We start from the raw sequence: 27,201 nt of genomic DNA, 5'->3' as shown, positions 1-27,201 counted from the left end.
ATTAAACTTTTTGTTGTTGTTTTTGTCTATGCAGGTCAAGTTCTTCAAATTCTTCAACTGAAAAGAAACCTTGTTTTTGTTTTTCACAAAATCCAACATCTTAATGAGCATGTGTTTCTTCTGCTTTTCCAGCCTAAGGAAATCACAAATATGGTTTAGACCTGAGTTTCATCTCCAGCACCTATGTAAGAAGCCGGGTGTGGTGGGTGCTTGTAATATAAGCACTGGGGATGCAGAGGAGGAGGATCACTGGCCTGCTTGCCCAGGCCCCAGAAAGATTCAAAAATAACATAACAAACACAAGGAAAACCACTGTTAACATTAGAAATTCCATCCTCTCCTGTATTTTAAATCTGTAATTGCTTTCACAAAGCATAGACCCAATAACCACAGTCCCTGAAGAGTCTCCATGCTCCCTCTCATTCCTTGCCAGTTGACAAGTCCTGTTCCGCCACACAGCCAAGCAACATCAGGACTGTGCTCGGGTGGAGAGCAGAACTGTTCTCCACTAGGCAGCTATGGGGTATTCGGGTTATATATGGGTTATCAGTGGCTGCTCTGCCCAGGCTTCGTTGTCTGTTTTAAAGTTCATCGTCCACATTCACACAGCTCCGCCAGCTGTAGCTGCTGAGGGCATTCAGCCTCCCCTTTGTTTCCAATATGCTCGGTTTACCCATGCGCTGCCAGCTTCTGTTCTCTGTCCCTCTTGATGTAAATGCCTAAAATATCAAGCCCTGTTGGAACAAATGTAAAGCAAGGTACAGGGCTATGAGAGCCATTTGTGGTAGTTCTTCGGAGTCTGCGTGGCTATACTTAGTTGGTTCAACTTGGAAGCAATAGTTTCAGTTTCTTTTTACTGCATATATGAGAACAGTTTTCTATGATTGAATATGATGTTCAAACTCGGCAAGCTTAGAAAAATATTTTGGAAATAAATTCTCTTATATGTGAGAGACAGATCATTCAACTGATCCAAGTAACCTGCCTTGGAGGCAGGAACGGGAATCTCAGTAGAGGAGCTCGTTTGATTCTGAGAATTCGCTCTCAACAACTAAAATTCGGTGTCCCTGAAGACTGGGGATGTAGACAAATAGGCACAATGTCCTCTGGGGCATCTCAATCTGCTGAAAGTGAAATAATGTTATCTGTCTCCTGTTCTCCACGATGCCTTTCCACACCCATCCCGCCATGGATTCTTCTCCCAGCAGCAGATAGCAAAGTGAAAGTGGAGCCAACAGTCCTGACTTTCCCTTGCTGCACTGAGAACTGTGGGCCACAAGCAGATTGTTCTTCCCAATTGACATCAATCCATGTGCTTTGGCCCCTACAGCCCCATTTCGGAGACTGTGCTCCAGGAAAACATGCTGCGTGCTCCAGGAAAACATGCTGCGTAACAAGACAAATGTTCCTCCTATTTCTCTTCCTAATTTGGTGCAGACTTGCGGGGATAGGGTAAAGAAGTGCAGAACAAAATGCTCGCAACACCCAGAGAATGCATTCATTAGAATGCTAAGGAGAGAAAAAATGCAGAATTTAACCAATATGATTCCAACAGGCAACTGGAACTGCTTTCCTATCACATCCCAATCCCTAATTGAGTGGGAACATGTCTAGCATTAAGGATGTCTGGAAAACAGTGAGCTAACTTGGAAGGGGTTGTTCAGGGATTCACACACTCACACAGCTGTGACTCTTCCAGAAGAAGGGCAGTGCTCAGTGGTGCCCATACTGGACTGTCGCCAAGTCTGCTGCCAGTGGGAGGAAAGGAATTGGCAGAGCACAGCATCCATAAACCAAGCCAGCAGGCAGCCACCTGGGAATGGTTCCCTCTTTTCATGAAAAAGAAGAGCCTAGAGGAGCTATAATTAAATACCTAGTGATTATTTGGGGTATAATGGCTTTGCAGTGGGCTCTGTGAAGCCAGGGCCCTGGCATTGACATCCTGGTTAGAGGAACAATGAATGTCCAGAGATAAGTGGAATTTAAGACGCCTCAACAATATGTGGCATCAGTGGTTGAACTCAACACTGATACCCACCTATGTGACTCCTCTCATGAGATTCTCACCTCTAATAAATGAAAGATAAACACAGCCAATGATGAACACAGAAAAATACTAAATATAGTATTGTATTTTGGGACTATTTGTACGGCAAAGAATACAGTGTTGAAGAGGAGTGTGTATTGATTCAAAGTAAGTTTTCAAATTTTTCACAATGCAGGATTATATGAATACATAGAAGTACTTATATATGCCCACTTGTAAATGTATGTGCATATACATATATAAAGACAGATAGAAGGATGAATATATCAAAATGTAAGTGTGCTCACTCTCTGAGGCAGCATGGTGGAGAAATGTTTTCTTCCATATTTTGGAAGGAAAAGACTCACTCAGTGACACGGAAGCTCCCAGAGAGTTCTGGGGGTGCAAATCTTACTCTGTCTTCAGCTCTCTGTACCAAGAACGGGCAGCCTGCAGCATTAGTCACTGAGAGAATGCCGCCAAAGAGAAGGGTAGGAGGCAGAGTGAGTCCCGACATGAATGCCCACTGCGGGCAAATGAAACAAAATCTGCCCAATGCTTTTTGTGAAAGACAGGAAGAAAAGAAATAGTCTTTTGCTTTTTTCTTCTAAGATGGGAGATATTTTTGTAGTCACTTTTTCATAGTTCTGCCAGTGGGGGGAGGAACACGACAGAGCCCAGCACATAAAGCTGGGCATGGGACAGGCCGAAGGCAGCATCCATCTCACAGTTGTGATCAGCAGGGTGAAGTCCTATATCTCAACCCAGTTCTCTAGTCCCGTGGCATTTACCACCCAACAACCTGAATTCTCCCTGTGTCTCTCATCAAGGAAATGTTCTTGGCAGGGAGCGTGTGTGAGCATGGACTGCAGAATTCAGTGAGCACTGCTGACAAGACTCAGACAGACAAGGAAATGGCCGCGGGCTGCCCCCGTGCTAGGTGTTGGGGATCATTTTCCTGGATGATTGGCCAAAAAGAAAAGGCAAGGTCTTGCTTTTCCAGTTTGTCTGGAAAGCACTCGTCTCCTTAAAAGCAAAAACAAACAAACAAAAAAACACATGGACAGAATATTTTGACTCTACCTAGGAGGCTGAGATACACAGAAATGTGTATTCATTCCCAAGTGTCCTATGGAAACTGTTCCCCAAGTCCAAAGGTCCAGCCGCACGAACCATTTCTAGAAAATCCTCCCTGTTGCACACACCTTGCTCATACCCCTGTAAGGAGGCTGCTCTTGCCTCCTCCCACCAGTCACTGGCAATGGTCCCGTTCTCTCTGAGCATCTCTCTCAGTGTGCCCACCTCTAGTTAAACAGTTGTCATTCTAGACCTGGGACCCACCAAGGATAGGGAACATATGCTCCTTATCTCTATTCCCCACAGCATCTGGCCAACAGTGAGGAGAGGTAATGAAGAAAAAGTAAAACATCCATCATCAGGATGCTCTCTGTGTGTGAGACTGAAATGTCGCTGCTTTGAGGTGAGGAGAAAAGAGAGAACAGAAGAGAGCCACACCCTACGCAGCTGCATTGACAACTTCACCCTACACCTACACAGCTGCACTGACAGCCACACCCTACACAGCTGCACTGACAGCTACACCCTACACAGCCGCACTGACAGCCACACCCTACACAGCTGCACTGACAGCTGCACCCCACACAACTGGGCTGACAGCCATACCCTACACAGCTGACTGACAGCCCCACACCCACACAACTGGGCTGACAGCCACACCCTACACAGCTGCACTGGCAGCCGCACCCCACACAGATGTGCTGACAGCGGCACCCACACAGCTGCGCTGACAGCCACACTCACACAGCTGCACTGACAGCTACACCCTACACAGCCGCACTGACAGCTGCACACTACACAGCTGTGCTAACAGTCACTTACTACACGGTTGCGCTGACAGCTGCTCAGAAGGCTACACACAAGGAGTCTCCTGACAGCTCTGCCCAGCTTGTAGCCCAGTTCTCTGCCTCAGTTGTTCTCTGTGTCATCTATGAGGTCTCCCTGCACACAGGAAAGTATCATAGATGTCTCTCTAAGGCCAAAGCAAGGTCCTGTGACACCCAGCCTAGGCCAATAGATCCTATCCCTTTGAGGGGTCATTTCTAATGTCACCTATTACCAGAAGCCTCTCCTTGTTGCCCAGGGTGATGAAAAATTCTTCCTTTTGTGGGTTAAACCCTTGCCAATACCGCCTTGTAACTTTAATCCCTTCTGGTCACTAGATGTGGCTGCAGAGAGAATCACTGACTACATTTCTTGGGCCCTGACACCTCTTTCGGGATCCCAAAGGCCTCACCTCTAAGAACTTCAGCTCCGCATCTTCTCCCCAAGGTGCAGAACTGAGCCTGTGCATCTCAGAGATTTCCACTTGGGCCCGGATTGCTGTCATCCGCTCAATAAGCCTTGCTGGGATGTAATCTTGAATTCGGAAATACGCTTTATTCTCTACCTGCGAGGAACAACATGCCGAGAAAAGAATTTATCCAGGAAGACTTCCAGCCAGTTCTGAATAGAAATGTGCGTGGAACCATACTCCCAATGGGGCCCAGGACAAGGATATCCCCTTGAGGTGCCTCTGGGACATAGTGTTATGTTCTGTATTAGAAGTGGAGCCAAACAACAAGGAAGTCTCAGATATGACATCATTCCTCTACAGGATCATGTCTGAGGAGACCAGATCCCTTCTTCCCACCAAGACCTCAACCTTCAGTCAGTCTGCTACTTAGGAAGCTGAGGCCACAGCCCCTTGGGAGATGCTAGAGGATCAGTGCCACCTAGTATTGGGTTCCCTCCATACAGACTTCGGGACAAACACAGTATGGTGAAGCTCATGAAGGTACAAACTCCAGGTCCACTGCAACAAATGAGGAAGGCAGGATGGTGTGGGGGGGGGGCGGGACAAGGCAGATGGTGTCCGGGTGGGGGGAGGGGGGAGGCAGGATGGTGTTGGGGGGCAGAAGGCAGGATGGTGTCTGGGGTGGGGGAGGCAGGATGGTGTTGGGGGGCAGAAGGCAGGATGGTGTCTGGGGTGGGGGAGGCAGGATGGTGTTGGGGGGCAGAAGGCAGGATGGTGTCTGGGGTGGGGGAGGCAGGATGGTGAGGGGGAGCTTAGCCTACATCTGTATTTGATTCCATTTGTCCTGATCTTGAGGCACCCCTGCCAGTCTACCCTGTTGTGGAATAATCTTTCTTAGACTGTAAAGATGTGTATCTGCCTAAGGCACCTTCTGATTGGTTTAATAAAAAGCTGAATAGCCAATAGCTAGGCAGGAGAGGATAGGCAGGACTTGTGGGCAGAAAGAGAAACTCGGAGGAGAAATCTACACAGGTGGATTTTGCCAGAAGACTAAGGGCAAGTCAGATTTGCAGTACTGAGGAAAGATAATGAACCACATGGCAGAACTTAGATTTAAAAACATGGGTTAATTAAGTTATAAGAGCTAGTTGAAAACAAGCCTAAGCTAAGGCCATAATTAATAATAAGTCTCTGTGCCATTATTTGTGGCTGGTGGTTCCAATGAGAAAGTACTACTACACTACCCTTGGACAAATCATTGTCCCCAGTTTTGATGGCAGATATCCTGAAGAAGTCAGCTAAGGGCTGGGTGAATCTGACCTCTTTTCAGAGGGTAGAGGAGTCAGTCTGCTGGGATTCAGAAGGACACACACCACTACACCCCACATTCATGCTGTGGCACAGGCCTATCTAAGTGTCACCATAGACTGAGAATCCCCAAATTCTCCAGATGACTCAGGCTGAGTCAGGGTTCAGATGAGAGGCACGAAGTAAAAGAAACATCTCAGCAATCTAGTGCATTAAAAAAAATGTTAGATTAGCTAAAATTCAGAATACTGACAACAACACCAAGCACTTTTTGAAACAGAAGCAACAGGAACTCACGTTCATTGTGGATGGGAGTAGAAATTAATACAGCCACTTCAGAAAACAGTTAGCCAACTTCTTACAAAATTAAACAGACTCTCAGGACCTGCCAGTCAACCCACAAAGACAGAGAGACCTGTATCCACAGGAAAGCCTACTGTGGAGCCGAGAATGTAGCTCAGGGGAAGAGTGCATGCCTAGCATGTAGGAGGTCCTGGGTTTGTGGCACTGAAAACAACTAAATAACTGCACATGGTTGTTAACAGCAGCTCTATTCATAATGGCCGAACCTTGGGAGCAAAAGCTACCCAGGGAGTGAGTGAAGACACAATGGCCCATCTGGGCAAGGGCTTCCTAGTCAGCACCAAAACTAAATGAGCTGCCAAAGAAAAGACGTGAAGGTGCTTAGATGTATGTTACTGGGTGACTTAAACCTATATGAAAGGTTGCATAATGTCTCCAACTATGAGATCCCTGCTACAGATATGGTAGTGATGAGTGGTTGTCGGGGGACAGACAGGTAGAGCACTAATAAGGGGAACATTGGTGATTTCCAGAGCAATGAGACTGCCCTGTATGACAATATGATAGTGATTCGTACCATTGTATGTTTGTCAAAATGCATAAACTAAATGACACCAGGAGAGAGCCCCCATGTTGACCAGGCACTCTGGTGATGACAACCTGCCAGCATCGGTTCAACAACAGTAACAAATGTGCCTTCTGGTACAAGATTAGATTGTTCACTAGGGGAGACTGCAAGGTTAGATTTGACACAGTGAATCTCGCTACCTTCCTACCCGCCATTCAGCTTCGCTGTAAACCTGGCCGTTCTGTTATGGTTTGGATCTTAAGTCCCTCAAGGGTTCATATGCTAAAGGCTGTCAGGAGCAAGTAGCACCATTTGGAGAACCCTTCAGCAATGGGACCCAGAGAAAGGAGGGAGATCCTTGAAGTTTTACCTTAAGTTTGCTGCTGGGATCCAATTCCCTTCCCCTCCTTCTGCGGTTTTGCTTCCCGACTACCATGACCTACCACGAGTTTTGCTTTGCTCAACCCGGTATTTGCTTGCTGCCTCAACCCGCCCTACCTAGAATGGGGGAGCCTGCAAATGTGGGCCAAAACCCGGGAAGCCAAAATAAAGCTTTCCTCCTTTACGTGGATTATCTCGGGTGTTCTGTCACAGTGACAGAAAGTTGACCAACAGGTGTCACAAAAAATAAGTTTTATTGAAACATTTGGGGAGAGAAAGGAGCACATAGGGTCTTTATCCCAGCATTTCTTGCTAAGAACATACCTAAGAGAATTCAGCATGGAAAGTCCTAGGCACAAGTGCTTTATATACTTGGCATTTATAATAGGGATGCTCAGATGCAGCTAGTGTGACAACCATCACTTACATGGCACTCTCAGGGGAATGCCAACAGAGGGCAAGGGATGCGTGAAGGAAGTCCCAGCCCATGGAACTGTAACATGCAAGCACTCCAGCTCTGCAGCAGCCTCGGGAAGGCCACACACATGACGAGAAAGAGCGCAGACGGAATGCAGCAATGTCTACGGCTGTATAAAATCCCGACATGTGATCTGCTGGAAGAGTGTGTGCCCATGGAATGTTGGTTTGCTGTGATGGTGTGATTAAGGAGATTTATTTTTATACTAAATTGCCTTTGTCTCCTCTTTAAAATGCAAGTGTAATCACGTTACTTCCTCACACAGAATTCTGTAGGGGCTCCCATCTTTCATGGCAGAGGTTTCCAGTTCTTTTTCCGCCACCAGAAGCTCTTTTCAAACAAAGTATAAGCCCCCTAGCAAGACATACTAAGTCCCCCCAAGTGTGGCAGGTTCCACCTAGTCAGGCTCGTCACCTCATGGGAAGCCTGAGCCTCTTCCTCCTGCCCACTGATGACAGAGAGGGGCTGCTGTTGCAGTAGAATGTTTAATGTCCCCTGAAGGCCATGCGATTTCTGAGCACTGGGTACTATTAGAAGGAAACAGGATCTCTAAGAGGTAGTTATGTGGTTATGTGAGAGAAATTGAGCTGCCAAGGCACACCCTGAGATACTGAGACCCCAATCTCCTCTCCTGTCCTTCCTGCTTGCCTTGAGGTGAACAGCCTTCCCCTTCCCTTCTCTCATGATTTACTGGGTCCCCACATCTCAGGGTGACAGAGCCAAAGACCATGGATTCAAACCTCTGAAACGGTGAGCCAAGCAGATCTTTCCTCCTATACGCTGATGGCCACGGGTACTCTGTTACAGCAATGGAAGTCTAGTGCACTCCCCTAATGCTGTCTGAAGTACCCAGCACAGAAATCAAGCACAGCTGTGGATTCTAGAAGTGTCAGCCCAGGCTGACGGATTGTAGCAAACATAGCAGGAAGGTTACATTGGTTTTTTGTTGGGGGAGGGACTATAAATAGGGAGCAAAAAATCTCTGTATCTCCTCCCACTTAATCTTACTATAAAGCTAAAACTGCCCCCAAAAAATAAAGTTTATTGATATCTTTTTATTGAAGATAGGTATTTTTATACAATATATTCTGATTACTGTTTTCCCTCCACCAACTCACCCCAGATCTCCCCTACTATCTCACCTACCCAAATCCACACCTTTTCAGATTGTCTATCTAGAATATGTGATGTTAACTTTGCAATGTTTGTGTGAGTTAGATGTTGAGGTCAATGGCAGATAAGGTCTCTCTCTCTCTCTCTCTCTCTCTTTGGTTTTTCGAGACAGAGTTTTAGTTTTCCTGGAACTCACTCTGTAGACCAGGCTGGCTTTTAAATGACAGAGACCTACCTGCCTCTGCCCCCCAAGTGCTGGGATTAATGGTGTGTGCCACTACCGCCCAGCAGTCTCTTAATAAAGATTAGCTATTAGTTTTGGTAATAGTGGTGATAAAATCACAGCAAGTGTATGCATTACTCTGGCTTGGCTCTGGTCTGAGTGGTCCCTGAAGGATACAGTGTAGATAGTCTTGATCTCAAGCATAGTGTTATGCGAAATGGTGGGACTTTCATAGCACGGTGTTATGGGAAATAGCAGTGCTTTCGTGGACAAGGAACTGATGGGAGCCTTAAACCATTGGAGTCTTTCCTTCAGAAGGGGCCATGAGATCTCAGTCTCTCTCCCTCTGAATTCCTATTTATCAACATGGAGTCCCCCCAGCTTGTGTTCCCACTATGAGGTACTGCTACCCAGAACCTATGGGGTAGCCCAACCTTGGACTTTGAGCTTCTAAACCTACAACCTTTTCTCTTTGTAAGTTAACTGTTTGGAGTATTTCATTGCAGTAGCACAAACTGACTGCTATAAAGAGGGATATAACTACAATACAGTGTATGAACTTGTATGTTTATCCTTATATAGCCCAGAACATAGGAAAAGTGTCCAATGAATGCTTATCTGAAAAACAAATGGGTGGGTGGATGGGTGGATAGATGGATGGATGAATGGATGGATGGATATATAGATGGATGGATGAACATAGTTTACCCCAATCTCAATGACAGATGTTAACAGCACTTCTCAAAAGCAAAGCCTCTCTCTTCCTAACAGCCTCCTCCTCCCACAGTCCTCTTTCCAGTGACCCCAGATATCACCCCTACCTCCTTAGGATAACTGCCAAACTCAGCCTGCAGGGCAAGGACCCCCAGTTGCAGTAGTGTCTCGTCATTGCAATACAGCCTCTCTTCTAAAACATCTTTCCGAAGCTGCAAGTAAAGCTGATGCCTTGTCCGTCTGTGCCTAGCAAAGAAACACAGGGGAAAAGACAGCCTGAGAGTCAGGAGAATGCCACACTGGAGGACGCTCCATCTGGGAAAACAGGTACAACCCAGCAGAACCCAGAGAGACTAGTGTGGGCTCCTCCTCCAACACCATGCCCCCTCCTCCTGATGAGGGCTTCTCTACACCAGATATTCCAACAGCCATAAGGATGCAGCGCAAGGCAAAAAAAAACTGATATTCAGTTAGATAGTGTCTCTAGAAAGCAGCAGAAAACAGAGAGGGTGAGCCGACTTCAAAGCCAACGCTCTCTCCTGGAACTCTTACCCCTGAGCTGTGGAGCTGAACATGGCAGGCACTTAGAGAAAAGAGAACTTGCTACTGAATGGACTGTGTTTGAAACACAGGGAACAATTTCTCATTTCCATCAGGGCCTGCCTCTAAAAGACTAGTTTTCCTCTTGATTCTATTGCATCTGAACCCCATGGACCGAAACTGACCTTTCCGTGCACTCTAGCATTCCCCATGCCTCTATCTATCCACTACCTGGAATGTCAGCCTGGACAGTTAGAGACCCTTTAATGATCCTAGGAACAGACTGGAGCACTCACTGGAGCAGCCCATAGTGGCTGACAAAGAACTTTATCCGCAGGAAGAGAGTTAAAGTGTCCGTGGAACCTTTCTGGTACTGTTCTCTCCAGCCTTCTGGGGCAACTTTGCACAATCTGGTGTCCTTGTCCAGGAAAAAGAACTCCTCACCTGAGATGGAAATAGAGTTTGGAGGAAGAATCGAGAGAGTGTGCCCCACCAGCCCGCAGACTCATCCCTTGAGCTCTTCCCAGAGGGGTAGGGCCTAAGCTGCATTGCTGCAGGAGAGAGCAGATGGTCCCTTCAGTATCTGGTAGCAGAGGACTCTTGCATGGGTCATAGGAGCTGAGAGGAGGCAAAGGAAAACGATCAAGCAAAAACAATCACAACTGCCCTCCATATGCATAGTCTGTGTTTGAAGACTCAACTAACCACACGGGAATATTTATTTTATATGTACTAAATATGTACAGGCCTTTCTGCCACTGCTCCGGCTACTATATAGTATAGTACTTTGGTGCAACAGCCCAAACTGATCCAAGTCAGCAATAAGCACTATCTTATTTGCACGCTCGGGTCTTCAGCTCCAGCAGAGTTGATCCTGCAGCCCACCTAGATGAATGTTAGATCAGTTGGAACCCCTGCATATACTGTCCCCATTCCTCAGTCAGAACTACTGTATATACTGTCCCCGTCCCTCCCCTCCCTTAATCTTGTTCTCAGCTAGACTTAACATCATAGACCGCTCCCAGGATTTCTACAGGTCTGCCGCTCTCTGACTATATCCCACATTGTCTGCTCCTGTGCGCCACCCTCCACCCTCAGAGTGTATGACCATGGCTCATCTAGGGTGGGCTCCCACTACAGTAAGAAGGTGGGACTTTTAAATAAGCAGCCAGCTTCTGGTGCCTGGGAGCTATGTGTGGAGAGGCGGGTAGATGTCCAGGTACGTTAAAATAATGACCATCATCCCCAGCCCTCCACCATTGCTGCTGGATTTGGCTCTCCACACCATATTCACTTTCCCTTAAGACGGATTCTCTCCGAGGGGTAGATGGATTCCCAACACAGTCTGTCTAGCAAACCCTCCCAAGATGGTCTCCATCCAGATCGATGATTTCTCCATGAGGCCCCTTCCTAAGCAGCTCTGGAAATCCAGGAATCATCCCCATGAGAGCCCTTGATTGGAGGGTAAAGGTTGTACTCCCCTATGCGCATGCTCATGTACCTGTGGGAGCTTTTGTATGTATGAGCCTGTGGAGCCCAGAGGACAATCCTGAATGCCATTACTCAAACATCAGCCACCATTTGTATTGAGACAGGGACTGGGTATCCTGTAAGTCCCTGGGTAGGTTCTATTGGCATGCCAGCAGGCCCCAGGCATCTGTTTGTCCCTGCCTCCCTAGCACTGTGATTATAATGACACACCTTCACACTTAGATTTCCTTCTTACACGAGTCCTGGGAATCAAACTCGAGTCCTCCTGCTACAAGGCCTTTACCAGTTGAGCTGTCTCCCTAGCCCTGGCTTTTCCTTAGATTTTTTCATTTCAAATAAATAAAATGCAGTGTTTTCTGTGGGCTGCCCAGTCAGAAAATGTAGCTCTCAACCTCTCATCAAAGGCGTTTCTTTTACAGAAGACAGAGACCTTTACAGAAAGCTACCACTGGTCAAAAGGCAGAGAACAACCAACCATGGGGCACCCAACCCCAAATGGTATGTCTATAATGCAATCCCTCCACCTTAAGCGCCACACAGAGAGAGGGGGAGTGAAAGGATTGTGGGAGCCCAAAGACCAGGGAGTCTGCTGTAAGACTGTGTCTTCTGGATATGGCAAGAAAGCCACACCCATGTAATCCCAACAATAAGGCTAACTAAACAAGATTCAAATAGTGCAAAGCCAATTGGCATGCCAGCGTGAATAGAGAAAATCTCATGGGGCTCTAAACCTAGATGAAAGGCAACAATGACTGTTGAGAGAGAAGAGAGAATTAGTTTTCCCTAGAGATGAGCTCTTTAATTAGTTATCCAATACCAAGTGTCATCCTTGACATGCTTGCATGTAACAATAATAATTAATGAATAATAGGTCATGAGTTTGAGAGATGGGGTGTGGGAGGGGTTTGGAGGGAAGAATAGGAGGGGGAAAGTGATATAACTTTAATTCTAATTTAAAATTTTTTTGATAAAGTGTTTTGAATAGGAAAGAATCACTTGGGTTTTTTGGAGCCAATGTGTAAAATGCCAGAAGCACCCCAGATAATTTACAAATGTTTTTAATATTTGTTTGTCTAACTTTAGATTGCTGTTTACTGATCATACCTGGCAAGCCTTCTCTCATGACAAGCTGTGCTCACTTGATGCTTTCCACAAGGGATTCAAAGCACTCTCTGGGCTAATTTGTATTGAGGTAAGCAAAGTTAGGTGTCCTAGGATCAAGCAGCTTTTCAGGAGGAACAGAGTTCAGGTATCCATGTACCTGGTTTTCCACGAGTTCATGTCAACAGTGTCTCCAAGAAACACATACCTTTCACATAAGCCAAACCAAAGTAGATGGTCTCCCCGAGGTTGGTGAAGGACATGACAGCATTGAAGACAGCTCCGGCTGTGGACTCCATGTGGCACTTCACCTCCAGACACTGTCCGCTCAGCAAGACCACACAGAGGTCTCTGAGAGCCAAGTAGGATTTCCCTTTTTTGGTCTGAAAACAATAATAGTATCAATGCTCACAATTAAGAGGAGACTGTGAGTCCAACTTGGGCAAGTTCACCAGGCTAAGAGTGTCCCATGGCTTAGTTCATTTAATTGTCTAATTACCTATGAGAATAGTTTTGCTCCCTATTAGCAGATGAGAAACTGAGGCTTAGAGACAATGAGGAACTTTTCTAGGATTGCACAGTCGGTAAATGACAGAACCCAGACCCAAGTCAGAGCTCTCTGAAGAATCTCTGAGGTCAGCAACGTGGGGAGGTAGGAGACATATGTTTCCCCAGCTTTCCTTCAGGCTCCTCCATGAGTCATGGACCCCTGACTGAGCCAGACGAGTGCCCTAGTGTTTATTCTCTGAGCTACATTGAAGACAAGCATAGGGATGACAAAAGAACCTGGAAAAACAAAGACACCATCCCAGGCTTCCCACAGCCCTGCCTCCAAAAGACCGAAAAGCCAAAGACCGCATTGCCAGACAGCATTGGCCAGACCGGCATCTTGGCTCTAGGAGTTTGGAAAATGGGAAGGGTTATCTTCCCAGATGCTCATCATTAGCTGAGAAGCTCATGGCTCCGGGCTGGGAAAGAGCCAGGAGGGCATGGACTTGACTGAGCTGGGTAGCACATCCATATAGTGCCCTCCCTCTGCTAGAGCCTTTCCCTAAAATCCTCCATCTTCCATGCCTCTTCCCCTCCCTTCTTGTCTCCTTAGAGATACTTCCCTGGCTAAAGGAGCAATTTTCCCCCATCCTCACCTATTGTCTTCTACCCTCTCCCATCCTTATGCGTCTTCTCAATTTTTTTAAAGCACAAAGTACTGCCTGGCATGCTTTCCTTTTATGAATTTGTCTCCCTTTTCCTCCTCCCACCAGACTATAGGCTCTACATGGAAAGGACTTGGTTCACCAAAGCATAGAGTAGGACCTGGCAGAGTACCCAGTCTGAGATAGTCCCAGCACTTGTGCTGAGTGAGGAGATGAAGGCTAAACGGGGCGAGGTTTATCCTTGGGAATAAACCACAAGGAGCTCCTCTCACAGGGGAGACTGGGAGGCAGGGGTAGCATGGCCATGCCCTGACTGGGATCCAGAGGGACAAGAGAGATGGGAGAATATGACATGGATGGAAAGGAAAACAATCCTCTTTAAACAACTTTGAGAAGGCAGCATGAGCAGAAATAGGAGGAAGAGAGGTAGAGAGACATGGGGTTCATGGGAGAAGGCTCTAGAGCAGGGAGAGTACCAAGATATCCCCAGAAAAGATCCCAACCAAAATGCAGTCAGTCTTAAGTTTGTTGGACTCGATTCCCTCCTGTCCTATCCAGGCTAAGCAGTAGTTACCACGATGGATCCAGGCAAATGTAGGGTCACCGGGGCCTCTCCAGCTAAGAGGATAAACTCTGGTCTGGAGAACTGAGAAAAAAAAAACATCCAAAATAATCAAACATGGAAGAAAAAAATGGGTTGCAGGCTTTGAAGCTCATTTCCCTCTGCCTTCTTCAGCTCTCTGCCCATCCCCCACCCCACTCAGTGCCCCTCAAAGAAACAGGTTTCAGCAAGACAGATGAATGGGCTGTCCATCTTAACAGGGGCCTAGAAGTGTGGTCTAGGAGGCAGGCAGCATGCTGGCTTTCACTGGGCGCATCATCAGAGGTTAGCATTTATACAGCAGTACATAATCGTCACGTGTGTCAAAAGCCCGAAACAAGCTGGGATAGAGGCATAGAGGCACACGCCTGTAACCTCAGTTCTTAGGAGTCTGAGGGAGGAGCATCAGAAGTGTGATGAGCTACCCAGTAAGACTCTATCTCAAAAGCAAAAACAAACTAAAAAAAAAAAAAAAAAATCAAGGACTGTGAAGATTTTCAGTCAGTAAAGTGCCAAGTACAAGCCTGAGGACCCGAGTTCAGTACCCCAGAACTAATGCAAAAGCCAGGCATGGCGGCATGCACCTCTAAACCCAGCACTGGGGGGTGAGGTGCTCAGGAGGTTCCCTGAAGGTTGCTGGTCAACTAAATTTGCTGAGTTCCAAGTCCATTGAGAGGCCCTGCCTCAAGAAAACAAGGTAGCGAGCAATTGAGTAGGCCTCTGGAACTGATCTCAGCCAATAACTAACCTCAGCAGAGGTTTTCTATGAAGAATCCACAGGAGGTGTAAATAGACCTCAGGGGCCACCCCTATCTGTATGTCCTATTAGCTTGGCCTTCAACGCTGGGCAAGTTAGTGTGGCTGTTCTCTGGCCTCAACTCCTCCATATTTTTCCAATCCTAACACGCACACATGCACACACACATACACACACGCACGCACACATACACACACACGCACACACACACACCAGCAAGACACTTCTTCCTAGGTAAACCACCTTGCAAGCCCAGAAATACCCCTGCATTTTGTCTGCCTAACGGCCTCTTACGAGTACATTCTGCTTTGTCATCTCCCTTACATGCCACACTGGGCCTACAAACTTCTACACACACGATCTCAAACTTCAGGAAAGGTGGGCCTGAAACAAACCTCACATCCTAAACAGCATCTACTGTACAGCCAGGGGCTATGGAAGGGGCTGTGAGACTGGAGGATACCTAGCTTCAAGCGGCCAGGTTCAGGTTTCTGTCAGTGCAGATGTATGAACTCCAGCCCAGGGCCCCTGAGTACTGAAGCCCCTCCCTGCATCCTCCCTCTGTGTTACAGGTCCCATCTGGGACCGCTCTCGATGGTGTCCTTCAGCGACAGACCTCTTTACTCGCTTTTCCGTTCCTTTGTAGGAAATTCCTTGGAGATGTTGCTAGCTGTGAGCTTTCTGCTTCTGCCAAGAGCATAGGCCCAGAGCCACATCGCAGGCCCTCCTCACAGTCACAGGGATCCACACCTGCCAAAGCGCTGTCCAGGAGTAAGGAAGGTAAGGTACTTGATGATACATCCATCCTACCACAGACTCAGCCGCTACCTTATGTTATTTCCCACATCGCCCATTGGTGAAGCTGAGACCCTCAGAGGTTAAGGCTACACAACCACAGGCTGGGGAACTACTTAAGGTATGAGACCACATATACCCCCCACCCACCACCACCACCACCACCCCAGGATTCTGCCTCTGTGCCTGCTCACCATGATCTCAAGGTCCCAATATTCCCTAAATAGATCATGGCTCTGACTTTGTTTTTGAAATTTTGGACATTCCAACTCTTTTGACAACAAACAGTCATGAACCACCTATTGATGATTTGGTCAAAAGCAGACCAACTGTGTGTGCAACAGGGGTCCCGTGATTCAATGAAGCCAGCAAACTCCAATCACCTAGACAGGCTAAAGCCAACAGGGTACACATTATGTCATGGGAATGCTGGGGTAACAAACCCGCTCCCCAGAAGTGAAGCCTCTGCAGTCAGTGACTCAGCTGGTCACAGATGCAGAAGGCAGACAGAGAGGCCAGGAATTCTGGCTAAACCCCAGAAATCAGCACGCCCAAGTCATGAGCTCCGAGTAACTGTGTCCAGCAGGCACTGTGCTGTGTGGTTGTATGCTGTGTGGTTGTATGCTGTGTGGCAGGCAGGGTGTGCCTGGGGATCACCACTAAAACACCAGTGCTCGTGATGTTCCATTTCTGGGCCTGAATGGGCTTCCCAGAAGATTCAGGTTCCTGACAAGACCGTTGCCAGCAGGCAGCCTATACCTTGAGTTTTCACTAATGTCCTTTCCTGGAGAACGGGCTTCTTGTCACTAATCAGCAGAGAATCAGGTTGTGTAGACTCCCACACCAAGGTCACAGTGTGAACTTTGCGAGTAGGAGACTCACCCATGAGGGAAGCCACAAGGACTGTGAGCCGTGGTGCTCCAATGTTGCTCTGAGGAGCTCTGTGTCTCTGTACTTCTCTCTGAAACTAACCAAACAGCGCGGTAGGGAGGGTTCGTGCAAACAAACAGCGGCCGAGAGTGTGGACACCACCCCAACTGATCAGCTGTGTGCCCTTGGGGGGATCACTAAATGCCTCTGACTCTGTGCTCCCACACTGCAAATGGAAATGACAGTATAGCCAGATGAGATTGTGACAGCGAGGAGGAAAAACCTAACAACAAAAGGCAAAGCAGGACCTTGATTTAGGAATAACAAACAACAACTTTAAATAAAAATAAACAAAATAAGACTCGGTGGTACACACCTGTGACCTTGTACTCAGAGGTTGAGGATCTAGAATTCTAGGCTATATCCTGAGATTCCTTTTCAAAACGAGTAAGTAAATAAATAAGGCACAATGGCTAATACAGATCGACTTGACGAGATCTGGAAATGAAGCTCTGGGCATGCCTTGAGAGACTTCTCAGATGGGTTTAATTGAGATGGGAAGATCAGCCCTAGCTAGAGCCATTCCACGGGCTGGGTTCTCGGGCTGAATGAAAAGAGAGTGAGCTGAGCACCAGCATCACCTCGCTCTGCTCCCTGACCACGTACGCCACGTAACCTTGTGACTGCAGGTGCCACGTCACTCCTCCCACCATGCCTCAAACTGTGAGTGAAACCAAACATTGCCTCCTTTGGGTGCTTGTGGCTGTTGTTACTGTTAAGTAAAAAATAATAAGGGTCGCTTTGCCGGCACAAGAAATCCAATTAGGTCAAGTCGCACCAAGTCAAATGCCCATCGTTTTATTAAGAATGATGCTCTCGCGTGGCCGAGCACATGGTGGGGAGACAGAAAAGCAGGGAGCCCATGCAAACCCGAAAACCACGTGTTTCTTCTCTGGGAGCCCACTTAAATACCCTGTGGGAGTGGTCCTGGAGTCCAGAGCAATGCAACTCCCAGGCCAGGTTGGCTGGGATGGATGCCAAGGGGTGGAGGCTATGTTCCAGGCTTAACAGTTACCTCCCACAACAAGAAAAGAAACTAAAATATAACTCAAGTTCAGGGACCTGAGAAGCAGGTAAAAGCATATTTGAAGGTTAATGTAAAAACCACTCTTTGAGAACACCTAGAGTAAAATCAAAAAACAAAGCCTTTTATGAGTCACTGCTTGTCATTCCACTTAGCAGGTTATTTTTAAAACCTTTTTCGGTTTGGGGGCTAGAAAGATGGCTCAGTAGTTAAGAGCACTGACTGCTCTCCTGGGGGTCCTGAGTTCAATTCCCAGCACCTACATGGAGGTTCATAACCATCTGAAACTCCAGCACAGGAGATCTAACGCCCTTGTCTGGTCTCCACAGGCATCAGGTTATACACATGGTGCACAGACAAAAAACCCTCATATATAACATAACACCTTTTTGCCAGGCAGTAGTGGCACATGCCTTTAATCCCAGCACTTGGGAGGCAGAGACAGGCAGATCTCCGTGAGTTCAAGGCCAGCTGATCTACAAAGTGAGTTCCAGGACAGCCAGAGCTGTTACATAGAGAAACCCTGTCCTAAAAATAAATAAATAAATATTTTTTAAAAAAAGACTCTTTCTTTTTCTATCTTAATCATCAATTTGGACAACTAGACTCCAATTTAAACAGCTAATATTTAATATAGTTAACTCTACTTAACTGTTATAAGTTTAGTAGGCATACTGACTCTAGGCCCAGACCCTTAGCTCTTCCAGGGAGAGAAGCACTTGCATGGGCATGTTCTGTATGTATAGCAGGGATATCCACACTCAGGACAGGAGACAAGGTCACTTTGCACACTGTCTGTCTACATAGGACTGCTCAGAGCCTTCACTCACCTCTTCGCAGCTGCACACCATCAGAGGCCCGAGCTCCGGGGCTCTCACTGGCAGCCCGATGCAGCTTACTCCTGAGAAAGTAGCTTCTGCTCTGCCGCTCACAGGTACCTTCCTCCACAACTCGTCTCTCCACCTGAGTGAGGGTTGATGGACTTGCAAGTCAGCCATCAGGTCAGAGGGGTGCATTGATGCCAACACATGCAAGCTACCTGTCAGGCTAACTAACTCCTTAGACAAGTACCCTACCACGGAGCCCCTGGATTTTTTTTTTAAAATTGAATTTCCTTTTAACTAAAATTTGGCTGACTTATATTCCAATAGCCATACATAGCTAGTGGCTCTCCAATGGGAAAGATGGGTTCCAAAACTGACCTCAGAGATTGTGCCCACTGACCTCAGAGATTGTGCCCAGCACCAAGCCCACCAGTCGACTGATGTGGAGACTGGCAGGGGCTGGGTATACAGCCACTTCTTCCTGATGAACGCGGCAGGCTTCCAGAACTGCCTGCAGTGGCCGCCGTCTTTGAGGCTGGTCTTCGCACATGGCCAGTAAGAGGGAGTGCACGGGCTCTCGAAGCTGCAGGGGCTGCAGAGGACACACAGTGACAAGTGTGGCCTAGTGGAATGGTTGCTGCAGGGCACCAAGGCCCACATGCCCCAGAGACTCCAGGAAACACACTCATCACTACGGAAACTGATTTGCTTCTGGAACAGACATCTGATTTGTCATTGAGGCCAAGCCACTGTTTTGACATCTGCTGTCCTTGCTACACTCTGATCTGAGCTCTTCAGCTCCGATGTAAGCTTGGTAAGTTGATGAAAAGCCTGTGCCAGACATCATAGACCTCGACTTGAGCCAAATGCTTGGCCACACTAGTGGTCTCACACACACACACACATCGCTACATTGATCTGGTAGCCTGGTGCTTCCAACACCAGTCATCTCATGGGGACTTCCTCCTGGAACTTGAGTGCAAGGGAGTCATGTGAGTTAAAGTGGCCTTTCATGCAGACTTATGAGCAGCAGGCAAGGGTTCCGTTACAGTCATCATTGCTAGAACTCTATGCCACACTCACTTCAGGCCAAAGGAAAAAGAGTCTTATATACACACACTCTCTCTCTCTTTTTTTTTTTTTCGAGACAGGGTTTCTCAGTAGCTTTGGAGCCTGTCCTGGCACTAGCTCTTGTAGACCAGGCTGGCCTCGAACTCACAGAGATCCGCCTGCCTCTGCCTCCCGAGTGCTGGGATTAAAGGCATGTGCCACCACCGCCCGGCTTATACACACTCTCTTAATGTTCTCAGGGAGCCTTGACTTTGGTGCCCATCTTCACAGCAAGAGGCCACTGTGTCTAACACAGTTGCTCTTGAACCTCATTGCCTTCAAGCTCACAGTCCCACACAAATGTTATTACTCAAAGAGCAAGAACAGCTGAATATGACAAGGACTTGACCCCCAGGAAGCACAGGACCCCACAAGTATACAGATAGAAGCCAGACCCAAGCAGACCTCAAACAGCAGCAGGGATTTGGAAAAGCAGAATGAGCTTTCTGGTGCGCATGCACAGAGGCAAGAGGGGCAGATGAGCTGGTGTGGAAACTGGTGTGTGTGCCTGAAAGTAAAGGACTGCAGCAGGGGCTATGATGCCCCAAAGTCCTGGGTACAAGATGGCGCTGGCAGAGCATTAAGCCAAGCACAGGTTCGCAAGTCACACATCCATAAGAAAAGCCCTGGGGCTGTCAGAGAACCAGAAGACAGGAGCAGGAGCCAAGTTCTGGAATCCATGTGCCCTGGTGAGATGCTGGAATAAAACCATGAAGGCAGCGGGTAGCCAGTGAGGGTCCCACTTCAGGCAGAATGAGTTGTAAATAGTTTTCTGCTTAAGAGATGAGGAGAAAGAGAAAAGGGGAGGTAGGGAGAAAGAGGGGGGATTGGTGAGAGGGGAGGGAGGGCACCATGGCCAGGTTCAACAATGCTTCTCATAGCTCTAGTTTTTAAAGGATTCTTATGATGTCAGATGAAAATGTCCATTCACACACACACACACACACACACACGCACGCACGCACGCACACACACACACACACGCACCCATATAGACACATACATGAATGGATGCATTCACATAGTGCGTGAACTCATCAAATTGTGCAACATGGTTTGTCCCATCAAGTTTCTGTGTTTTGAGTCTTAAACAGTCCATAACCAGCTAGTCTGACACCTCTTCCAGAGGAGACAGTGCAGGGTACATTTTCTCAATTACTGAGCACAGAACCCTTTTCTCAGTGTTTCACTACAGGAAGGGCTGATTCTAAAAGCATTTGGGAGAATACATAGATAACTATCTTTGGTATATGTGAAACCCTCTAGCTTTCTTCTTCCTGTGGTCCAAGAGGACGAGTGAATCTTATCTTGACTGCCAGTCCCAACTTGGATCATCTTTGGAGTGTTTAAGAACACGCTGAGGTTGTTTATGGACCCAGGAGAATGACTGTGCAATCAGCTGGTAATACCTGCGTAAGGCTTAGCCCAGAAGGGTGATGACAGCCACACTTAATGCATGTGGTTCCAGCCTAGGGGAGAGCTACTAAGCTAATCCAGATGGATGACCTGGTAATGTGGGAGGCATTCTTGTTTGCAGACCTGGTTTGGCGGAACACGATACCCAGCTGACCAGTAGAGCGTCATCCCTAAGGAGTAGACATGCATCTGCCCAAGAGAAAAGCACGTGATTAGAAGTCAGGCATGAGTCCACAGTCCCGCAAGCAAAGCCCAGCAGTTTCCAGGAGCAAGGGGTGGAAATCTGGCTAGGCTAGCACGGCACCATCTGTACCTCCTTAACCTTTGCTCCCTCCCACGCTGCAGGCTAGAAATTTGTTTTCTAGCAGTAACTATGACTCCCCAGTTTGGTGAAAAATAAGAGAACATCTGTTAGGGTGCTTACGGAAGAAAAAAAAAAACAAAACAAAATTAAACTTTTGCTTTATTGGAAAAAAAGTATGTGACTGACCCCACACTTGCCCTGCTGTTTAACTGCAATACCGTATGATGCGTGGAGCCACAACAGCGTGGAGCCACAGCAGCCACTTGCAACCATGTGGAAATAAACACAGGGACTAGAATAGAAATATATATATTCTGGATCCTTGTTGATATCATTGAGTTGCTGCTACCCATACCAAAACTGCTCCTTAAGTAACTAAGGACTAACTATGACTCTGGCTGTTGTATCTCAGACTTTCTGTTTCTTGTAACCATAGCTATCCATCCACAACATGCTAGGGGGCAATTTTATTGCAAAGCCTTGTGTCTTGTCAGAAAAAGCATGGCCCAACATCTGAAGCTCTGTATTTTTAAAAATGAGTGTTCTGCCCAAACCCTCATAAGCACGGAATACGAAAGTACTTGGGGTGGTCATTATTATCAGGCCAAACCCTATTCTAAGCCTTTTGCTTATTTAAATGTATTTGGTCTTCACAACAATCCTCTGAGGCAGGTTTTCAATTGTCTTCATTTTAGATAAGAGGAAACAAGAGCAAAGGCAAGCTAGAGGAATTGCCTAATAAGAACCAAACATGGGATGGAACGCAAGCCCTGGAATCCCATAGCTGTGACCCCCAGATTAATCAATGTCCTTTGTTGATGTTCATGGTTTTCACTGTAGGAGAAAAAGACAATGATCATGAAGATCCTTTTCAGGAAAATGCTTTTGGAGCTGTGCAAGAGAAGCCCCTGAAGTAACAAACTGTGTGTTAAACCCGTGGTTACTAAGTGCTGCTGGGGATTTTCCCGCTGTCCTCTAGAACTTGCTGGGAAGGCTTCATCCTCTCCAAGGTGGTTTGACTCTCACACCTTGGAGGAGGTCTGGCCAGTTCTTTGTCCTAACATCCAGAGCTAGAGAAAATTCAGCTCTCCCTATGTTAGACTGTCTAACACAAGTGATCTGAGGTCCCACAAGTGTCCCCTGTGCCTGTAAATTATTGTGTTTATTTATCTGAAATTGCTCCCCTATAGCCCAGCCCCATCCACAGACCCACTGCAGTTCACAGCTGCAGGGACCCTGAGCAGAATTGGGACGGCACCCTGGGCACAGCTGCAGTGACCCTAAGCAGAACTGGGATGGCACCCTGGGCACAGCTACAGTGACCCTGAACAGAAGTGATATAAGTATCCTGGGCACAGCCAGAGGCACCACTCACACTCAGAACTCTCCATGGGTTCCAAAGCTCTGTCTAAAAATGTTCTGGGGACCAAGCTGAACCCAGTAGGCTCCATACCAAATCCTAAATTCAGCCTACTGGGAGACACGGGCAAAGGAGGTTTCTGAAGGCAACTCCTGGGTCTCTGAGCAAGAATGCAAACAGTCTGCTCAGAGGATGCAGTGAGGTAGGGCCGCTCAAGGGACTCCCAGCTAGAGATTCGCCCATATCTGCCACCTGCGCCCAGTCTAGTTTCGGGTACGGTGCTGAGTGCACTGGTTAGAGTAAGATGTTAGTCTCAGAATGCAGCCAGGGTTTGGGAAGGGCCCTGAGTACAGCCCCTGCTGGGACCTCTATGCTCCCGACTTCCCAGATATCCGTCACAACCCTCTGCCAAGTTGGACGAAGAGAGAACTGGTGTGGCAAAAGGAGGGCTGTAGTCACCAGAGCTGTTCAGATGTCTCTCTCTCTCTCTCTCTCTCTCTCTCTCTCTCTCTCTCTCTCTCTCTCTCTCTCTCATCACTAAACAAATTTCAGCATCTCACATGAGTGCCGTCTTTTCTCATGTCCGCTCTTGACTGACATCCACTTTGTTTTAGTTTATGGATGACGTAGACAATACCCTATCAAGCACCTCTGCAGCTGAAACTGCCTGAAGCTGCCTGAGGATAAACACCTATGGGAGCTGGCCAGGTCATTCAGAAGGCCCTTACTTCACGTAGCCAGTGGCCACTTTATGAAAACCATTTGCCCACAGTGTTCTCCAAGACTTCTCTTTATACTTCTTTCTGTGTGGGTATGAAAATATACATATATGGGTGGTACTCATGCCCACACACACACATGTGGAGGCCAAAGACTGACAGCTGGGTGACTTCCTTGTTCACGCCCACTTTATATTTTGAGATCTCTTATAAGACCTGGAGCTTGCCAGCTGACTAAACTAGCTGGCTAGCTAGGCCCTGGAATCCTCCTCCCTCCAGCTTTGAGAACTGGGATCATAGGTATGCACCATCACACCTGGCTTTTCGCATGCTTATATACAAGCTCTTTAACCCCTGAGCCACCTTCCCAACTCCCAACACTACTTTTAACGCTGGTAAAGCTTGATCCACAAAGTTATATTTGCCTCGCTTATCTGACTGAGAAACTTGGGCTCAATGAAGTTGAACGGCCTTAGCCAAGATCTGGTAAATTGCTGGCAAGAGTCTGCAAAGAACATGCATTAAACCTCAGAATTGGGACTGGGCAGAGAGTTTGGGGTGTCTCCCCCAGGAAAGGCTTTCCCCAGGGTATTGAAGAGGGGTGACACACATCCAACCTGTGATGCTTCGGACTGCTCATCCTCATTTGGTCCCTGGAGCAGTTCCGGAGCCTTGAATGGTGCAGCCTCTATGTGAGAAACATGGTCTTGGAAAGAAAGACTTCCAGCTGCAGAAAGCAGGAGTGACCAGGGGCAGATCACATAGTCTGAGGAATCTGGAAACAAGGCAATAGTGGGGCATAAGAACAGGGTCACTGTGTCAGACAGCAGTTGCTTCTAGGATTGATTCTGACCAGGGCCTGTTCAAGCACGGGACAGGATAAATTCCACCCAGCACATAGAAGTGTGTATTACAGAAGGTGGTTGCAACTGTGGATAAGAATTTAGTGCCTACATCTGGATCTCTGAGGACCTAAGCATTTTAAAGTAAAAGGTCAAAAACGACCAAGACCATCTGGGAATTGGTGCAGACTTGAGTTCATTGCAGCTGAGTCAGGCACTGAGGCCACTGGTCATGGCATAGCTCTACAGTAGTTCATCAGATCCCCCAGGGCAGGAGACAGGCATGAGGGCTCAGGAGGAAGAGAAGCTAAGCTAAGTGTGCAGCGTCCCTCCACTGGCTGACACTGGAACCCGGCACCCAGCAGAGCCTACATACTCTGACGTGACCTGAGCCATGTTCTGCAATGTCTCAGTCGGCGGGGCGAGTCTACTGAGTCAATATCTACATGCAGGCTCTCTGTGTTTACTTCACCTGCTGACTGAACACCCCACAGCTCCAAATCGCCTTTCCATATGGGCTTCTTTAAGCATCTCTGCTGTCAGCACTATGAACATTCTTCTCAGAAGAGACACTACAGAGACCTCAGAGGAAGTAGGGCCTCTCCTGCCATGTTGAAAAGCCACTGGTATGAATATAAGATGACCAGGCAGGAGCATGCCTGTCCTGAACTCAGCCACAGGACATGAAAGCCCTTGCATACCTCAAGGCCTGGCCTTACGCTGTGACCACTTCCTCACGGACCTGTCCACGTAGATGCTCCAGGCTCCAGTCTTCCTGCCCTCACACTCTCAGCCTGTTCATCTGAGCGTGCCACATTCCAAAGGGTCACCCCTAACTTCTGAGTCATCACCTGGTTGTTGCCTCTGCGTCACCTGGACCATGACTGTAGACTACCTCCGGCCAGATCATCTAGAGACCTTCAGCATCAAGAGTGGCAAGGCAGTTCCTCCACAGGCTAAAACCCAACCTGGGGAGGAGGACCTGTCTGTGACTCTAGGGGTCCACGTAGGATTTTCTTACATCTTCATCCATATCACAATTTAGTGATTTCCATATTAACCTCTCGTGTTTAGAGCACACTGTAGGTTCTGTCTTCTGATGGGACAGAATAAACAGCACCTGAGGGACGGCTTGTGGGGACACCCCAACTGTTGGCAGAGGCCTAGTTGCTGCCATTAGTCTCTCTGTAAGCACCACACAGGCCCAAAGCAGAAGCATTGCCTTTCAGCTTGGTCACAAGGCATAGGCCTTGGGAATAGGCCACTGCTCAGCAGCCGCCTGGTGGGGACCATTTGCCCTCTTGTTCGAAAACCTTAGGGTTGATCACAGATCAAGAAGCTGCCAGAAGGAAGTTTGCTTAAGAAGCTTTGCCTTCAATTTCCTAGGACTCAGTTCGCCCAAATACTTCCTTACCGTTTCGGAGGTCTTCCAGGAGCCGCTCAGCAGCCATCGACAAGAGGGACCAGATTTCCTCCTCAGACAGGGCTTCACCCCTGACCTGCAGGGCACTGGCAAGTGTCACCGAAGCTGCGTTCATGCCTGTGGAGACAGAGTTCTGCACAGCCTGGGAATGCTCCATCACTCCAGCTACTTGGTAGCGTATGTTTGCCTCGCTTCCATTGCCCACACCTCTGAGGCACAGGACAAGCAGATGGGAGAATTAGAAGTGGTCACTGCCCCTGGCCAGACAAGTCGGCGGCTTTTTAGTAAAAGAGCAAATACACGGATCAATCGGCTCTCAGATGAAAAGTTGAGGAAATGGATGAAGGACAAGTGACTTACAGCAAGTACCGCCCCCCTCCTCCAGGGAGCTGGCTGCCCCAGGGAGTGTCCAGTGCCTGGTCTTCATCTCTGTCCTGGAAACCAGACTGACAACCATCTTGTATGCCTTTGGCCATTAGCTGCCACCACAGAGCTGGCGGTGGTGCCAGGGCAGGCAGGCCCCTGCTGTCAGCTCTTGCTTACAGGACTAGTGAGAATCGCCCCCACCCCTGCACCCACCAAGAGAACAAGAGCCTTAATTTTAGAGCAAGAAGGACACACAGGGAAGCTGGAGGAGGTGCCACCGCCAGGAGAGCAGCTTTCTTTCCTTCTAGAAGTATCCTCTAAACCAAATCTGACATTTCCATCTGCCCGCCCCTCTTCCTCTTCCCCCCCAACACACACACACACACACACACACACACACACACACACACACATAGAGACACCCTCACTAATCCCCCAGCCCTGCTGGAGGCAGCAGCAAGGGCCAGGCTGCAGCTTTTCCTAAGCTGTTTATGGCTGCAGAGCTTGCTCTCCAGTCAGAGCCTGGAAGGCAGGCCCCCTGCCCCCCTGGTGCTAAGCAAAGCTGTCTACTCACCAACTGCTCAGCACCCTGGGGAATGGAGGTCGACTCCCAGCTTTTCCACCGGGACACCTAGAGGGAGCCATGAGAGCTCCTGAAGACACATGACCTATGAGCTGTGATTTGTCACAGGTAGTCTGCGGGGGCAACTGGGGTCCCCAGTCACAGAGCAAGTGAATATCTGAGGTGTAGGTGTTCTGGTTACATCCAGGTGATCATTACATGCTATTTAGGGTCACCAGAATCACACCATACCCATATTTGTATAAGTATATGTGTCAATAGAATTTCTCCGGAGATAATTAGGACCCAGCCCAGGCCCTCTCCTTCCTTTCTTCTCTTCCTCTGTTCCACTATTTTCACTTTTCGTTTTCTTCTTTTCTCTCCTCTTAAAAGTTGTTACAGAACAATGGACTTAGACATTTGCCTTTAGCCATATGTTTCTAACTCTGTAATC

The 27,201-nt window shown here is 47.9% G+C and overlaps 1 protein-coding gene across 1 annotated transcript; it reads right to left on the bottom strand.

Moving 5' to 3' along the window:
* Positions 1 to 1,007: 1,007 nt before the first annotated feature.
* LOC121455368 (FERM and PDZ domain-containing protein 2-like) lies at positions 1,008 to 26,295 on the bottom strand. The gene is made up of 15 exons (XM_041663032.1): positions 26,180 to 26,295; positions 25,811 to 26,028; positions 24,172 to 24,329; positions 21,295 to 21,360; positions 19,046 to 19,237; positions 18,652 to 18,784; positions 16,750 to 16,834; positions 15,689 to 15,833; positions 14,289 to 14,360; positions 12,769 to 12,943; positions 10,265 to 10,412; positions 9,536 to 9,674; positions 4,341 to 4,493; positions 2,395 to 2,552; positions 1,008 to 1,509 (listed from the first exon to the last, which is right to left on the bottom strand). Exons 1-15 carry the CDS (start codon positions 26,293 to 26,295, stop codon positions 1,008 to 1,010), a joined length of 2,460 nt encoding a protein of 819 aa, XP_041518966.1.
* Positions 26,296 to 27,201: the final 906 nt, after the last annotated feature.

Source organism: Microtus oregoni, unplaced genomic scaffold (assembly GCF_018167655.1).
Source record: "Microtus oregoni isolate MIOR12 unplaced genomic scaffold, Mior012 000013F_ref0000133, whole genome shotgun sequence".
Classification (NCBI taxonomy): domain Eukaryota; kingdom Metazoa; phylum Chordata; class Mammalia; order Rodentia; family Cricetidae; genus Microtus; species Microtus oregoni.
This window is presented reverse-complemented; position numbering and strand designations above follow the sequence as displayed.

Coding starts and splice junctions, on each gene's coding strand:
- LOC121455368 (XM_041663032.1), bottom strand. CDS start 26,295: ATGGCCAAAGGCATACAAGATGGTTGTCAGTCTGGTTTCCAGGACAGA. Junction 26,029..26,179: donor GGAGGGGGGCGGTACTTGCT/GTAAGTCACTTG, acceptor CCTGTGCCTCAG/AGGTGTGGGCAATGGAAGCG. Junction 21,361..24,171: donor AGCAGTCCGAAGCATCACAG/GTTGGATGTGTG, acceptor TCTCTTGGGCAG/ATGCATGTCTACTCCTTAGG.